The sequence below is a fragment of the Podarcis raffonei genome, chromosome 10 (genome assembly GCF_027172205.1).
Source record: "Podarcis raffonei isolate rPodRaf1 chromosome 10, rPodRaf1.pri, whole genome shotgun sequence".
Taxonomy (NCBI): Eukaryota; Metazoa; Chordata; class Lepidosauria; order Squamata; family Lacertidae; genus Podarcis; species Podarcis raffonei.
Genome location: NC_070611.1, coordinates 67782587 through 67799100, shown reverse-complemented (window position 1 = coordinate 67799100; position 16514 = coordinate 67782587). Strand labels below are relative to the sequence as shown.

Genomic DNA, 16514 nt, shown 5'->3' with positions numbered 1-16514 from the left:
CTACCCAAAGGAGTCTCAAAGCGGCTAACATTCTCCTTTCCCTTCCTCTCCCACAACACACACTCTGTGAGGTGAGTGGGGCTGAGAGACTTCAGAGAAGTGTGACTGGCCCAAGGTCACCCAGCAGCTGCATGTGGAGGAGCGGGGAAGCGAACCCAGTTCACCAGATTACAAGTCTACTGCTCATAACCACTACACCACACTGGTTGGTTTCCACCCCTTTTTCTCAAAAAGATCAGGAGATTCTGTCAATGGGAGGGGTGAAAATATCAACACCCACCACCTCCTGAGGGAGTCCATTCCCCTGTCGAACAGCTCTTACTGTCATAAAGTTCTTCCTGACGAGGGTGCAATCTGAATTTCGCATATTATATGCAATGTTCTGGCAAGGAAGAAAGGATTGTGTTCAGGGAAAGTGTTTCTACAGAATTCCCCTCTTAAAAGTGAGCAGTAAGCCCTTTCCCCCTTTCCCTGGTGAAAAGGAACAGGAACTTCAGGAATGTAAGGGTATATTTTGCCTCCCACCGACCCTACAATTTTCCTTGCTGTCAATTTATATCTGCTGATTTGCCTCCCAGAAATGAGATTTTTATGACTGTTTACATGGAGGCTGGAATGCCAAGATGCTAGAGCTAAGTCACGCATTCTCCAGTGTCAAAACACATAACGGCCTCGGTCCAGTATATCTGAAGGAGCGTCTCCACCCCCATCATTCAGCCCGGACACTGAAGTCCAGCTCTGAGGGCCTTCTGGCGGTTCCCTCCCTGCGAGAAGCCAAGTTACATGGAACCAGGCAGAGGGCCTTCTCAGTAGTGGCTCCTGCCCTGTGGAATGCCCTCCTACCAGACGTCAAAGAGAACAACAACTACCTGACATTTAGAAGACATCTGAAAGCAGCCCTGTTTAGGGAAGTTTTTAATGTTTGATGCATTACTGTAATTTTGGAAGCTGCACAGAGTGGCTGGGGAAGCCCAGCCAGATGGGCGGGGTATAAATAATATATTATTATTATTATTATTATTATTATTATTATTATTATTATTATTATTAGACCTCCTCTGCATCTGTTTCCACCCTTCTCTTGCAGACGCAGATTGGAAGTGATTTTGGTGCCAAGTATGGCACCTTCATTCATTTTCTTTCCAGCGATTTGACTCATTGAGGGTGTGGGCTACCTCCATTTGTGGCTGGTGCCTATTGGAACTGGTAGGGCGGAAGGAAGGGAGCTCAACAGTAGGGGGAGCCAGAGCCAAGGGCAGGCAAAGCCGACTAGATCCAGCTTTGTCCTCATCCGCATTCCTGCTGTGTTCTACAAGTGGAACACTGAAAACCAAGGAGGAATCCAACAGCCAAGGCTACCTTCTGAACTGGTTGTAAGAAAGAAGATTGGCAGGTGAGGACAGCCTGAGGCTGTTGAGGCGCTGACCCATTTGCCCTAATGGACTACCCTCCACTGACCATGTTTCTTCATGGTCAGCTGTCATGGATTGGATGGAAGAATAGGAATGGTGGGAGACACCAGCTGCGGAACCCCAGGGGAAGAAAGCTCAGAGCCTGGTGGGACGACAGTGTGTGGTCAGAAGGAGAAGAGGAAGCAGACTGGGAGGAGAAGGAAGCTGAAGAGGCAACAGGGCTTAGTGAGCAGGAAGAGTCTGTGGCAGAGAGCAGCCCAGAATCAGAGGCAGAAGCAGAGGTTGGAGAGGAGGGATGCCAAGAAGCAGAAATGAGTCAGGCTGGTCAGGAAGCCAGGCTGTCTCCCCTTCCTGAAGCAACCAGCTCCCTTCCGCCAGGTCTCCCAGAACCCAAAGAGGTATGAAGAGAGCGTAGCAAAGACAGGCAAGACAAAGGAGCCTCAGATTGGAAGGAACCTGCGGAGAAGAGTTGCTGCGCTCACTAGGCCTGGACTCCTGAGTTGTTTCTTTGAATAAAGAGAGAGAACTTCACTGGCATATGTGAGATATTGCTGGCCTGCTCCTGACACCAGCCCTCCCAGGACTGCATGCCAAGGGTGGTCGTGACCAGAGGCAAAAGTGGAAGGAACATGTTAAGTTGTGGGTGAACATATCAGACGATACAGCGATTCTTCAAACAGCCTTTGTTTATTCACAGGCCAGAAGAGAACTGGGCTGAAGGGTTCAGCCAACCTGCTTATATAGAGCTCAACTACAAAGCAGCAGTAACAACTTTCTGTAACTATCCAATCACTGAACATCACTTCCAATTTCTTATTTGCATATGTGGACCTGAGTGAAAACTATCTACAGTATCCCCCTGCTGGCCCAGGGTGAGAACTTCAGTACATAACAGAACAAACATGATACCTTTGTACAGCAGGCTACATCCCAGCCATGCAAAAGTCACACTCACCTCTCCATCCTCAGTCTGGGCAAGAAAGAGATATTTTCTCAGCTCCGGAACACATGCCGTTGCTGTTTTTAGCTAGTTTATTTTTATTGTCCTGTGTTCTGTGATGATGTTTTTAAATGTTGTAAACTGCCAACTTGGAAGAAAGGTGGAATCTAAATATATTTATAATTATAATAATAATTGCAACGAGACCAATGCACTGGAGAAGAGATAGGAGAAGTGCTGACGGGGGCTGTAGCCCAGAGAGATGGGTGTTGCCTAGGGAAGATTCTGAGGGCCATATAGTGTGGCCTGGGGGGCCGCATTCACACACACACACACACACACACACACACATGGCTGAAGCAGAACACCCTTGTTCTAAAGGTTTTCTAGAATTTGAAGCAGATATCTGGCGTGTGAAAATGTACACTTGCCAAATTATCATGATAGTGCTGTGTAGTGGTTACAGTTTTGGGATACGACTTGGGAGACCCAGGTTCAAATCTCTACTCGGAAATGAAACTCAGCTGGGTGACTTTGGGCCAGACACTGTTTCTCATCCTAACCTACCTCACAGGGTTGTTGTGGAGATTTAATAAGCGCGGAGAACCACGTGCCCCACTATGAGCTTCTTGAAGAAAAAGCTGTGTTTTTAAATACAAAAAATGCATCATGCAATACAACGTTATTAATAAATAAAAAATAATTCTCCAATGAAAAACCCCAGAGGGCAGACCTGTCAGCAATTTGGCTGGCCGGAGGCCCTTTCTGTAGAACTTCCTGCTAAGAAACAAGACCTGCAGAGCAGATGTGTAGAAAACGCAATTGCCGGACCGTTTTGCAGATTGCACTTCTGTCCTTGCAAAGCAATAACCCACAGGAAGGGCATGTGAGCACAGCAGCGGGCCGGGCTGACAGCTTTATAAACCTCGCGCTGGAACAGATGATGTTAACCAGCGCTACCACAACAACCCCTGGCAACAAGTGTGGGCATTTGTTTATTTCTGCCCCGGGGCGGAAAAGTGAATGACGTTAATATATCCTACAGCCAAGTCATTCCTTTGCAATGTCTCCCGCCCAGCTAGCAAATAAGCTGCTCTCTCATTTGTAGTTCTGGAACCCCGTTTTGATTGCAGCGAAATCCCCTGGATTTGGAAAGGCTTCTCTGACTTAAATATAGAATGAACCGGGGGGAGTAAAGCCCCCTCGACTAGGCTGGGGAAACCTGGGCCCAGATTCCAAAATATTGCAAATAGGAAACAGAGCTCTGTAAAACTATTTCAAGCAATCCACATGGACCTGTAGCCTTTCAGATGTGGCTGGAATTGACTCTCATCCTCCCTCCCCACTGACCAGGCTGGCTGGAGACGATGTGTTATGTACTGAGTTGAATAGGATCCAAAATGCAGCAGTCTGATTGGTCCTAGAACAATAGGATCCAAAATGCAGCAGTCTGATTGGTCCTAGAACAATAGGATCCAAAATGCAGCAGTCTGATTGGTCTGCAGGAGCCACCCAATCCGGCTCCAGGTGGAAGTGAATCCACAACCTGATTGGCCTACAGGAGAATTCCGGAATTAGCCAATCACGTGCAGCCCATTGTGTAAATAATGTATATAAAGCAGATACTTTGAGGGGACTTTCATTCCTCCTCACCACTATGAGCTGAATAAAGAGCATGAAATCCACTCTCGACTCCGAGTATATTTCACGATTGGAGTTGGAGTCCACCAACATCTGGACGTGGGGATATAAGAATATAAGGAGAGTCTGCAGGATCAGGCCAATGGCCCATCTTAGTCCAGCATCCTTTCCTCACAGCAGCCAGCCGGATGTCCGTGGGAAGCCCGCAAGCGGGATTCAAACACAAGACCCCTCTCGTCTGCTGTGGTTTCCAGCAACTGGTATTCAGAAGCACTACTGTGGAGGCAGGGCAGAGCCATCGTGGCAAATGAACATTGGTAGCTCTTTCCTCCACGACTTTGTCCAATCCTGTTTTAAAGCCATCCAGGCTGGTGGCTATGATTCCGTACTGTGGAAGGGAGTTCCATAGTTTCGGTTCCTCGTCTTTGATGAATACGCTATAAACAACTTTAGTTACATTAACTGTACCCCAAAGCCACTTCCGCCCTGCAGAGGAGGTGGGATTGCGGGTGTCACAGCCCCACCATGCGCATGGCGGCTGGAACCCAGCCCCCGCACGATTGGAGGAATCCCCGGCCACGTCACTCCCTGGCCAGCCAATCGGCTGGCTCTGGGGGCGTGGCCTGCCCTATTTAAGGCAGGCGCGGCTGGGGATCTCCCTCTTTTCCCGCCTGCCAGCTGCTCTGGGTTTTCCCACCCTCCCGCCCTTAAAGGTTTTTTCGTCTTTGACCTTACTATGGACCTTGGTTGGTCGCCGTTAAGGGGCCTGGTAGGAATTTTTTCCACTTGGCCAACTGGCACCAGCCACTTGGTTTTCGCCTGCCTCGTAGCAAATCGTCACATCTTTCTTGGTATTGGTGGTTAGGCATTTGTATAGTTCTGTAGATGGAAGAGGGGAGGAAGCGCCATCACCTGCCCCACATATTGAAGGGTAGTCCGGTAAAGGATTCTGGGGGGTGTGGCCGCAACCCCAGAGTCATCTGTGAATGGACCTAATGGTCAGGGGTCCCTTTACCTTTAAGTGGCTGCCTTAAGCTGCCAGGTGGGGGAGGATAAGGCTTGCTTAACCTTTACCCAGCCTGCTGCTGTTCAAGCCCTCTTTTCAGCTGTTCCCCCAAATGGAGTCATCCCCCACCCCCTCACGAAAGATGCATAGGTAAAACATATTGAAAACTGCCCCTGTGGCCAGTGGCAGAATTGCAAAGGGAAAGCAGTGGGCGTGGAAAGGGTTAAACCTGTGGTGGGCAACCGGCAGGTGGGCCCTCCAGATGCTATTGGATTCCAGCTCCCATCATCCCCTGCCTGTTGCCTTTGCTGGCTGGGGCTGATGGGACTTGGTGTCCAATAGCCTCTGGAGAACCTGCATCTCACCTCCAGATCACTTATTCCCCCCCCCCCAGTAAAAGTTGTTATTTCCTTTTGTTCTGTGTGCTTGCCTCTCACCTGCGTTTCAACCCAGGATTTCCTAGTGAATTCCTCAGGCTTGTTTAGTTAGGTGTTCCTGCGGTGTAAAGGACAACACACCCCTCGCTTTGCACGAGATCCCAAACAAAACACAGAGAATCTATGGAAGCTGAGAAAACAACCTGTGGATACCAGAGATAGCACCTCAAAATTGTCCGAAGGGGCGAGGTGCAACCTCAAGACGGACGAAGGGATATTTGAGCATTCTGACCTTGGCTTCTGAGAGAGTTGGGAAGGGAAGGACAGCCTTCCTAGCTCAGACCAAAGGTCTATTTACAGTAGAGTCCTATGTCTACCTGGGAGAAAGTCTCATCAGGATGAGTGGGCCTTACTCTCGAGTAAGTGTGCAAAGGATCGCAGCTGAAGCCAGATTGATTGAAATTCCAAAACAGCCATCATCAGGATGGGTTGCAGGGCAAAATGAATCATAGTATAATACATCATATCTCATTTATCCTTTAGCCCAGAATAAAACTGAGAGGCAAGGAAACTATATTAAGCAAGCAGAGAGGGCTACAGAAAGCATCCAAGCTGGCTGATGAACGTCCTCTGTTGTTTGTCCTCAGTACCAAGGTATACTGCAGATGCCTTATGAGGAACGGCTAAGGGAGCTGGGCATGTTTAGCCTGGAGAAGAGGAGGTTAAGGGGTGATATGATAGCCATGTTCAAATATATAAAAGGATGTCACATAGAGGAGGGAGAAAGGTTGTTTTCTGCTGCTCCAGAGAAGCGGACACGGAGCAATGGATCCAAACTACAAGAAAGAAGATTCCACCTAAACATTAGGAAGAACTTCCTGACAGAAAGAGCTGTTCGACAGTGGAATTTGCTGCCAAGGAGTGTGGTGGAGTCTCCTTCTTTGGAGGTCTTTAAGCAGAGGCTTGACAACCATATGTCAGGAGTGCTCTGATGGTGTTTCCTGCTTGGCAGGGGGTTGGACTCGATGGCCCTTGTGGTCTCTTCCAACTCTATGATTCTATGATTCTATGATTCTATGAAAAGGGAGGTTTTATTTAGCTACCTGGGGTGGCATCATGCATGTTTAAGCAGGGCTGTCAAATCCAGCCTTCAAGAATGGGGTCCTCCTGCACCTTAAGTGTGCATATTGGTTTATTTATTTGCCAGGTGTGACTATCACCCCTCCAAAGTTAGGGTTTTCTTTAGCTGAGATTCCTGCATTGTAGGGGGTTCGACTAGATATTCTTTGGGGATTCCTTCCAACTCTACAATTCTATGGTTCTGTGAAAGAGCCATATGGACTGTCTCGCCAGAGTGGTGCATGCTCTAGTTATCTCTTGCTTGGACTACTGCAATGCGCTCTATGTGGGGCTACCTTTGAAGGTGACCCAGAAACTACAACTAATCCAGAATGTGGCAGCTAGACTGGTGACTGGGAGCGGCCACTGAGACCATATAACACCGGTCTTGAAAGACCTACATTGGCTCCCAGTATGTTTCCGAGCACAATTCAAAGTGTTGGTGTTGAACCTTAAAGCCCTAAATGGCCTCAGTCCCGTATACCTGAAGGAGCGTCTCCACTCCCATCATTCAGCCCGGACACTGAGATCCAGTGCTGAGGGCCTTCTGGCAGTTCCCTCGCTGTGAGAAGCAAAGTTACAGGGAACCAGGCAGAGGGCCTTCTCAGTAGTGGCACCCGCCCTGTGGAACGCCCTCCCACCAGATGTTAAAGAGAACAACCACCACCAGACTTTTAGAAGACATCTGAAGGCAGCCCTGTTTAGGGAAGCTTTTAATGTTTAATAAACTATTGTATTTTAATATTTTGTTGGAAGCCGCCCAGCATGGCTGGGGAAACCCAGCCAGATGGGCGAGGTATACCGTAAATAATAAATTATTATTGTATTATTATTATAAAGCGCTGCAAGAAATGGGAGCAGCTGGCTGCATTTCCCGTAGAACTCTTATTATATGATAAGGGAACCCTTTTAGAGGCTAAACTTGCCAACTCTGCATATATGGGACAATTGCGAAGGTCTTTTCTTTAATTAAGCTTGCCACTTTTCAGTTTTTTTCAGCTACCCCACCCTTTTATTTTAACAGCAGCTGGACACGCAGGAAGAAAACCAAGGAACTTTTACCCACTGGGCTAGGAGAAAAGCTTTGCTTGCTAAATTATGTCGGATTCCTCCTCAAGTCAAAAGAGCTGAGCTCCACACACCCTTTCTCAGTTATTCTGCTCCCTGCCCATTAACAGTCTCCTATAATCTGGCAACAAACCCAGACCAATAATAAAACCATTATTATTATTATTAAAAGATCTTACATTGTCAATGAGGTCGTAATCCAAAATCTCAGCTTCTTCTAGGTCCCTGGCTAGGAGTTCAGGATCTTGCTGTGCAGAAACGGCTGAGAGACGACAGCAAAGCCATACCAGCCAGATCATGGTGGAAAACACAAGCCAAAATTAGAGGAACTGGGTGGGAAATGATGGGAAAGTTGTGGAAGGGGGGAGATATTTGCTGCGGCTTCAGCCTACAGCTCACTGAGATGGGGAAAGATTCTGACAGCAGTCTGCTTGGCTGCTCGCCTCGCCCTACTCTCCTCCCCGGGACCCAGCCCCTCTGCCAGAGTTTATCGCCAAGCCCGGGGTTTCCTCGCTCAAGTTTAATTTACCAGAAAGGGAAACACAAGCTGATCTTGCTGGATTTCCTGATAAAGTCTAGTTCGTCAGGAGCACCGCTTGCTTCGGCCAAGATTCTGGGTTTCATTTCTTTCATATTCAGCTCAGTCCCAGATAGGGAAAAGGGAGGGGGTGGGATTCGATTCAGTTTGCATTTAAAGGTGAACCCACCTGTTCTGCACTTTCCTAAAGAGTGCACGAGCTGAAAACAAGGCTGCCCACCAAAATCCACGCTGTTCCAAATTTTGCAATGCAAAGGAATGTGCGCAGGAATGCATATACAGTGCCTACACACAAATGGCTATATTGTTTACAATGGCACACGAACGTGCATTGTCTTGCAAAGATGTGCAAAGCGGAATTCAAAAAGATGTTTGTGTGGCATTGTGTGAATTTTCATGGTGGCTTTTAAAAAACCGGTGGGGAAGTGCAGAAAGCTGAATTTGGAAAAAATGAGAAACTGGTATTGACAGATTTTCTCATCCCTGGTCCCAGATGTGCTCATGTCCTGCTTTTGGGCTTCCCTCAAACATCTGGTTGGGCCCTGTAAGACCAAGATGCTGGCCTGATCATCCAAGGCTCTTTATCTGTGCTCCCAGCATCAGGCTGAAAGATCTGGGTGATGCAAAGTAAGGCTAAGGTGGTGACTTGGTGCATGTGATGAGTGCTGTTATTGCTTACTTCGCACAGGGATTACAGGCCACAGCTTCCAGCAGAACTGAGCCCCACCACCTATCTTCATGGAAACAACTAGGCAGCCTTCTGCAGGAATTAATTGTGGGAAACCCGGCAGGTCCAAGACTCTCTCTTCTTCCACGTCCACCAAACATGGCAGAAGGAAAGGAAGCTTTCTGCATTGTCGGCTCAGAGGAGGACTGGTATATCAGGACAACTGTTATGTACTGAAGTTCTCACCCTGGGCCAGCAGGGGGATACTGTAGATAGTTTTCACACAGGTCCACATATGCAAATAAGGAATTGAAAGTGACGTTCAGTGATTGGATAGTTACAGAAAGTTGTTACTGTTGCGTTGTAGTGGAGCTCTATATAAGCAGGCTGGCTGAACCCTTCAGTTCAGTTCTGTTCTGTGTCTGTGAATAAACAAGAGCTGTTTGAAGAATCGCTGTGTCGTCTGATATGTTCACCCACAACTTAACAACAACCAATTCTCACGTTCCCCTAGAAACATAGAAAGCTGGCTTAAACGACTCAGGACCTTCAAGAACCTCTTCCCCACCCTATAAACCGACCCAGGCTCTGCATTCATCATCTGAGGCCCTTCTTCACGTCCCTCCTTCACATGAGGTCTGGAGGGTACCCACATGAGAAAGGGCCTTTTCTGCAGTGGCCCCCTGTTTGTAGAATGCTCTTCTTTTTCAACCAAGCCTTTGGCTGATTAATATTCTTACAGCCTTTTAAATGTGTTTGTGGGAGGAGGGTTCTTGTTTTGTTGTTTGTTTTATCTGTGCTTTATCTCGTGTTTTTATCTTGTGAACTGCCCTGAGATCTTTTGACAAAAGGGTGGCATATAAATCTAAATAATAATAATAATAATAATAATAATAATAATAATAATAATGTATACCAAGTCAGACCGTTGGTCCATCCAGTTCAGTAACGTCTTCACTGACTGGCAGAAGCTGTCCAGGATTCTAGATCAGGGTCTGTCCTAGTTCTGCCTAGAGTTGCCAGGATTTGAACCCCAGACCTTCTGCATGCAAAACAGGTGATCTGCCACTCAGAGCTAAAGCCTTTCCTCTTCTCCCTCTCATCTCCCTCTGAAATATACTCAGAGTCGAGTGTGGATTTCATGCTCTTTATTCAGCTCATAGTAGTGAGGAATGGAAGTTCCCCTGAAATGTCTGCTTTATATATATTATTTACACAATGGGCCCCACGTGATTGGCTAATTCTGGGATCCTCCTGTAGGCCAATCAGGTTGCGGATTCACTTCCACCTGGAGTTGGATTGGGTGGCTCCTGCGGACCAATCAGGCTGCTGCATTCTGGATCCTATTGTTCTAGGACCAATCCAATTGCTGCATTCTGAATCCTATTATTCTAGGACCAATCAGACTGCTGTATTTTGGATCCTATTCAAGTCAGTACATAACACCCTCTCTCCTTTTGATAGTCAAGAACAGCTTTTGAGTGGCTGCTTTGTTTGGCACTGCACGCTTCACAAACGAGAACATGCGGATGCGAGCTTGTTTCTGCTCTTTGGCTGCTCCCAAGGAACAAAACTGTGCCCAAACAAACAGGTGTGTTACATGAATGAGTACATGCTTGGCCGTGTGGCGTGTCTGCAGGGCTCGGCGCAAGAGGTGCGCCCTGCAAAGTGGCTTGCACGCTCCAGAATTAAACATCTGAACATGTTTCCACTCCAAAGTGACAGTGAGCTGTTTGTGCCATCTCCTGCCTTTCCACAGTAGTTGTCGGCAACTGGTCAGTCCTGGGCCAAGGCCAGCCCGAAAAAGGTTGCCAGCTCTCTCGGAGGTCAAATAAGAACACACACCCACACACTCTGTCCTGACATGCTGGCTAATCATGCAACCAGCTGTTATTTCTGCCTCGGAGCCAGTTCCATACCAGCAGGGGAAACAACTGCAGGAAACCGAATCGGAATTCCTCTTGTGAATTTATTCCCAGGCTTGCATGAAGCTTGCTATCAGCACCATTGCCAACTGACCAAATAACCCCCAACCTGGAGTGTTCTTGTGTCCTTAACAGCGGTCAGAGGTGGCAAAAAAATCAGTATGAAGAGCATGAAATGTGATAGCTAATGATTTTACAATTGGTGGCATGTTTTGCTACTGAAGTTTCTTGCTCCTGTTTTTTTTGGGGGGGGAGGGGGTTGTTTGATTGGTTATTGTATGGCTTGTATTGTAATGTAATTCCCCCCATAACTTAAAAAAAAAAGACTGCAGTATTCACCAATTCAAAACAAATTTGTGCAGGAGAAAAAACTGTTCTATGAGCTGTGCTTGAAAGTACCGTATTTTTCACCCTATAGGGCGCACCGGCCCATAGGGTGCACCTAGTTTTTTTGGGGGGGAATTAAGAAAAAAAAACTTATTTTCCCTCCAAGCGTGGGGCTGGGGCGGGGGAAGCCTGAGCTTCCCCCGACCCCAGCCCCCAGAACAGGCTGCTGTCCGCAAGCCTTGGGAGCCCGGCGGGAACTCCCTCGGGCTCCCAAGGCTTGCGGATAGCTTCCTGAAGCCTGGAGAGCGAGAGGGGTCAGTGCCCACCTACCCCTCTCGCTCTCCAGGCTTCAGCGAAAGCCTGCATTTGCCCCATAGGACGCACACACATTTCCCCTTCATTTTTGGAGGCGGAAAAGTGCGTTCTATAGGGCGAAAAATACGGTACTTGCAACGTTTGCAACGGCACAGAGAGAGCAGAGTAGCTGGAGGTCTCCTCGGGAGTGGAGAGGAATTTGATCCCGTTTGCATTCAAGGTGAACCTACCTAATTCACACTTTCCGACCACAGGAGGAAGGAACACTGGAACAAACGCCTTGGTGCATCTGCAGCAGCACAGCTGGACGCCTTCGCCTGCCCCAGCTGCAACAAAACATGTTTCTCCCATATCGGTCTCTACAGGCACAACAGGTGCTGCAACCTTCCAAAAGTTTGACAATGGCACACTCCTCCATTGTCTCCCGAGACAGGTGGATGCCAACAAGGAATGTAAATCGAAATTGAGCCATCCTTTGAATACCACACATCTTCAGATTTTGCAACGCAGTTCTCCAGTCAAGTAATTTGTAAAGAACAAAACACAAAGTATATCCTCGGTTGTGCATAAGTATGTATAAAATGCATCTATTAGTGAACAGACCAGAAAGAATGCATTATATTAGGTGAAATCGCTTTGCAAAAATGTCTATGTAAGGCAAGACTGCATACACAAATGTGTTTTTAGGACCTGTTATGTACTGAAGTTCTCACCCTGGGCCAGCAGCGGGGTACTGTAGATAGTTATGCAAATGAAGGATCGAAAGTGACGGTCAGTGATTGGATAGTTTGTATGCAAATGAAGGATCGAAAGTGACGTTCAGTGATTGGCTAGTTACAGAAAATGGTTACTGTTGCATTCTAGTGGAGCTCTATATATGCAGGCTGACTGAGCTCCTCAGTTCAGTTCTGTTCCAGCTTACAAATAAAAAGCTGCTTTGGAAGAATCGCTGTGTCATCTGATATGTTCGCCCACAACTTAACAGGACCCATCTTACTTTTATGGTTGTAAATCACAAGTTGTTTTAAATGCTTTTTAATATGGTTTTTATTTAATGTGTGACCTGCCCTGGGAGCTTACAGGGAAGGACAGGTAGTAATAATAATTTTAAAAAGCCAGTGCATTGCCATGAGAACATTTATTATTTAAAAAACTAAAAAAACTCACAGACTGATGTGGAAATGTGAAGAACCGGACTTGAGATCAGAAAAATGACAAATGCAGAGAAACAAAAATTGACAGATTTATTTATTTCTTACTCAGGAATCTGGAGCCAAGATCATAGAGGGGAGGTTTCTGGGTTCATATGTGTGGGGGCTTCTAGAGTTGGAGTGTGTTGTTTGTTTATGCAAGTTCTGGGAATGCCGTGTACTGGGATCAAAGTGAACAAAATCCGGAGCTAGACTGCTTTATTTGCAAATACAAGTACAAAAAAGCAGAGACATCACCTTGTCGACAAAGGTCCGTATAGTTAAAGCTATGGTTTTCCCAGTAGTGATGTATGGAAGTGAGAGCTGGACCATAAAGAAGGCTGATCGCTGAAGAATGGATGCTTTTGAATTATGGTGCAGGAGGAGACTCTTGAGAGTCCCATGGACTGCAAACCTATCCATTCTGAAGGAAATCAGCCCTGAGTGCTCACTGGAAGGACAGATCCTGAAGCTGAGGCTCCAATACTTTGGCCACCTCATGAGAAGAGAAGACTCCCTGGAAAAGACCCTGATGTTGGGAAAGATGGAGGGCACAAGGAGAAGGGGACGACAGAGGACGAGATGGTTGGACAGTGTTCTCGAAGCTACCAACATGAGTTTGACCAAACTGCGGGAGGCAGTGGAAGACAGGAGTGCCTGGCGTGCTCTGGTCCAGGGGGTCACAAAGAGTCGGACACGACTAAACAACTAAACAACTAAACCACAGAACTATAGTGGTACCTCGGGTTAAGTACATAATTCGTTCCGGAAGTCCATTCTTAACCTGAAACTGTTCTTAACCTGAAGCACCACTTTGGCTAATGGGGCCTCCTGCTGCCTCTGCCGCACAATTTCTGTTCTCATCCTGAAGCAAAGTTCTTAACCCGAGGTACTATTTCTGGGTTAGTGGAGTCTGTAACCTGAAGCGTCTGTAACCTGAAGCATATGTAACCCGAGGTACCGCTGTACAAAATGTGAAAGCCATAGCTAAATTGTTTCCCCCGCCTTTGAACTATAACTGAGCACATCCCGCCACCTAGTGGTGCCCTGGGTAAGTACTGCCATCGCACGCAAATAAGTTGGTCTGACAGCATTTGGTTTGCTAACTTTCCCTTGGGAGTTTTCTGCCCTGCAAGGCAGAGGATAGGGACCCTGTGGCCCTCCAGAGACCACAACTCCCATCATGCCCGGCTATTGTTGATGCTGGCAGCAGTTGATGGGAGTTGGAGTCCACTAATCTCTGGCAAACCACAGGATTCCCCCATCCCTGGTACATGGGCTCACACAGATTTGCCTTTGATAATTGAGTTTTCTTCCACTTTTTAGGTGATTAAAAAAAAATTCACCATGATGAAAGTTCTGGAAACCAAGCCTTGTGAGAGAACAGCAGATGAAGTTGGGTATGTTTAGCCTGGAGAAGAGAAGACTAAGAGGTGATATGAATGCCATCGTCAAATATTTGAAGGGCCTTCACATGGAAGATTCTTGGGAGAAAAGAAATGACAAACCTAGACAGCATCTTAAAAAGCAGAGACATCACCTTGCCAACAAAGGTCCGTATATTAAAAGCTATGGTTTTCCCAGTAGTGATGTGTGCAAGTGAGAGCTGGACCTTAAAGAAGGCTGATCGCCGAAGAATGGATGCTTTTGAATTCTGGTGCTGGAGGAGACTCTTGAGAGTCCCATGGACTGCAAGAAGATCAAACCTCTCCATTCTGAAGGAAATCAGCCCTGAGTGCTCACTGGAAGGACAGATCCTGAAGCTGAGGCTCCAATACTTTGGCCACCTCATGAGAAGAGAAGACTCCCTGGAAAAGACCCTGATGTTGAGAAAGATGGAGGGCACAAGGAGAAGGGGACAACAGAGGACGAGATGGTTGGACGGTGTTCTCGAAGCTACCAGCATGAGTTTGACCAAACTGTGGGAGGCAGTGGAAGACAGGAGGGCCTGGCGTGCTCTGGTCCAGGGGTCACGAAGAGTCAGACACGACTAAATGACTAAACAACAACAACACACGTGGGAGATGGAGCAAGCTTGTTTTCTCCTACTCTGGAGGGTAGGATGTGAACCAATGGCTTCAAGTTACAAGAAAGGAGATTCCGACCAATGAACAGGAAGAATGTTCTGAGGGTAAGAGCTGTTTGACAGTGGGATGGACTCCCTCAGGAGGTGAACTCTCCTTCCTCTAAGGTTTTTAAGCAGAGGTTGGGTGGCCATCTGTCCTGGATGCTGTAGCTGAGATTCCCTTCCAACTCTACGATTCCCCGCCTTTGGCCCCACCAGCCCCTGGTGCACCTGTAATTTCTGGTTCCTTCAAATAGCTGGAAGAGGGCTTTTGACACTTAGGGGCTGTCTGAATTGGACTTCCCACTCCCCCACTGAGCATGCTCAGTGGCCACTGAATGTTGACCATCTACTGCAGGGGAGGAAAAATGAATGGCGTGGCCGGGTTCCTGCACAGGGGAGCACCCTTGTGCTGCAACATTCTGTTGCAGGTCCAACTGATGTCTATTAACTAGACCAGGGGTCAGCAAACGTTTTCAGCAGGGGCCGGTCCACTGTCCCTCAGACCTTGTGGGGGGCCGGACTATATTTTTTGGGGGGGAATGAATGAATTCCTATGCCCCACAAATAACCCAGAGATGCATTTTAAATAAAGGCACACATTCTACTCATGTCAAAACACCAGGCAGGCCCCATAAATAACCCAGAGGTGCATTTCAAATAAAAGGACACATTCTTCTCATGTGAAAACAAGCTGATTCCTGGACCGTCCGTGAGCCGGATTTAGAAGGTGATTGGGCCGGATCCGCCATCCGCGCCTTAGTTTGCCTACCCAGAAGCAAAGATCCTTCCATGAATGTTACCAGCTAGGCCACCCCTGTTCTTTGGTGTTCTCCTTTGCAGCATGTTTCCACCCCCCCCCCTCTTGTTCTTCCCTCTCCACGCCATCCTGGGCCACGGCCAGGCTGCTCTCCCATAATAGCACGTGACTCAGTCCAGAGGCAGAGGGCAAAAGCTACAAAGAGAAGCGGAGCGGAGCCTATCCAAAGCGGAGCCATTATCAGAGGATGCGGGCATGGAGAAGCCGCTGTTTGCACAACCCCTAACCTGTGCCCCCACTTGCGTTACCGGGCAAATATTTGCCCGAGTCCGACCAAAGTTAGCATTTCTAAAGAGCCTTCAAAATACTAGAGAGCCTGTTTTTAACTCCTCCTTGAACTTGGTTCGGCAGAGCAGAGACACCCTCCACCCAGCCTTTATGCTTGCCGTTCTCAGGAAAGCAACAAAATGAAGCCTCTCGCTTATTTCTTCGTTTTGCTGTTTGCTTTGGAAATAAGGGGCTTTGATTTAATCATTGAAGAAAACCCAGAGGTAAGCGTCCATTTCCGTCCTGGGCCTTAACATTCTAAATCTACGGAGGAAAACAAGGAACAGGTTGCCTTCATTTCTCCCTCTGCTCTTTCTTTCTTACGAACTTTACGGCACAAGCCTCTTACAGGTCTACACAGAAGTAAGCCTTGCTGAGTTCATTGGGGCTCATTCCCAAGCTAATAGGAACAGGACTCTGCTGACTTAATCAGCACAGTTGCTTTAAGTAAGATGGAACCAATTTAACCAGCTGGCAGTGTGATTCTATACATATACCTGAGTTTGCTTTTTACCTCCTCCTCTCTCCTTCCCTTTTCCTCATGTCTCTTTGGTCAAGTCTCTTTTCCAGCAGAAGAGTGGGATGGAAAAGGCTTCTGCTAGTAATATTAACACTGAGTGGGTTGTTATTATTATCTGACCCATTCTCAAAAGACCTCAAAACGGAATATAGGGTCCTCCTCTCAACAGCCCTGTGAGTTAGTCAAGGCCGAAAAGTAATGATTAGCCAGAGATCACCCTACAACAGTTCTCAGAGTGCTTGATAAATCCATCTATCTTCCCAGGGAGCTTGGGAATTATAGGTCTGTGAAGGAAATTGCTGTTGTTGTTTAGTCGT

The 16514-nt window shown here is 47.4% G+C and overlaps 2 protein-coding genes across 5 annotated transcripts in view; one reads left to right on the top strand and one right to left on the bottom strand.

Moving 5' to 3' along the window:
* Positions 1 to 7966, bottom strand: part of ITIH5 (inter-alpha-trypsin inhibitor heavy chain 5) — a 55688-nt gene extending 47722 nt beyond the window's left edge. The window contains exon 1 of the mRNA XM_053407174.1: positions 7743 to 7966. Coding sequence (XP_053263149.1) covers positions 7743 to 7862 — 120 coding nt within the window. The 5' untranslated portion in view covers positions 7863 to 7966. The remainder of the gene's footprint in view (positions 1 to 7742) is intronic.
* Positions 7967 to 15567: 7601 nt separating this feature from the next.
* ITIH2 (inter-alpha-trypsin inhibitor heavy chain 2) overlaps positions 15568 to 16514 on the top strand; it is a 40322-nt gene continuing 39375 nt past the window's right edge. For 3 of the 4 annotated variants that reach the window (XM_053406813.1, XM_053406814.1, XM_053406812.1), the window contains exon 1: positions 15568 to 15901. In XM_053406813.1, coding sequence (XP_053262788.1) covers positions 15818 to 15901 — 84 coding nt within the window. In that variant the 5' untranslated portion in view covers positions 15568 to 15817. The remainder of the gene's footprint in view (positions 15902 to 16514) is intronic. The other variant, XM_053406816.1, reaches the window with a different exon arrangement.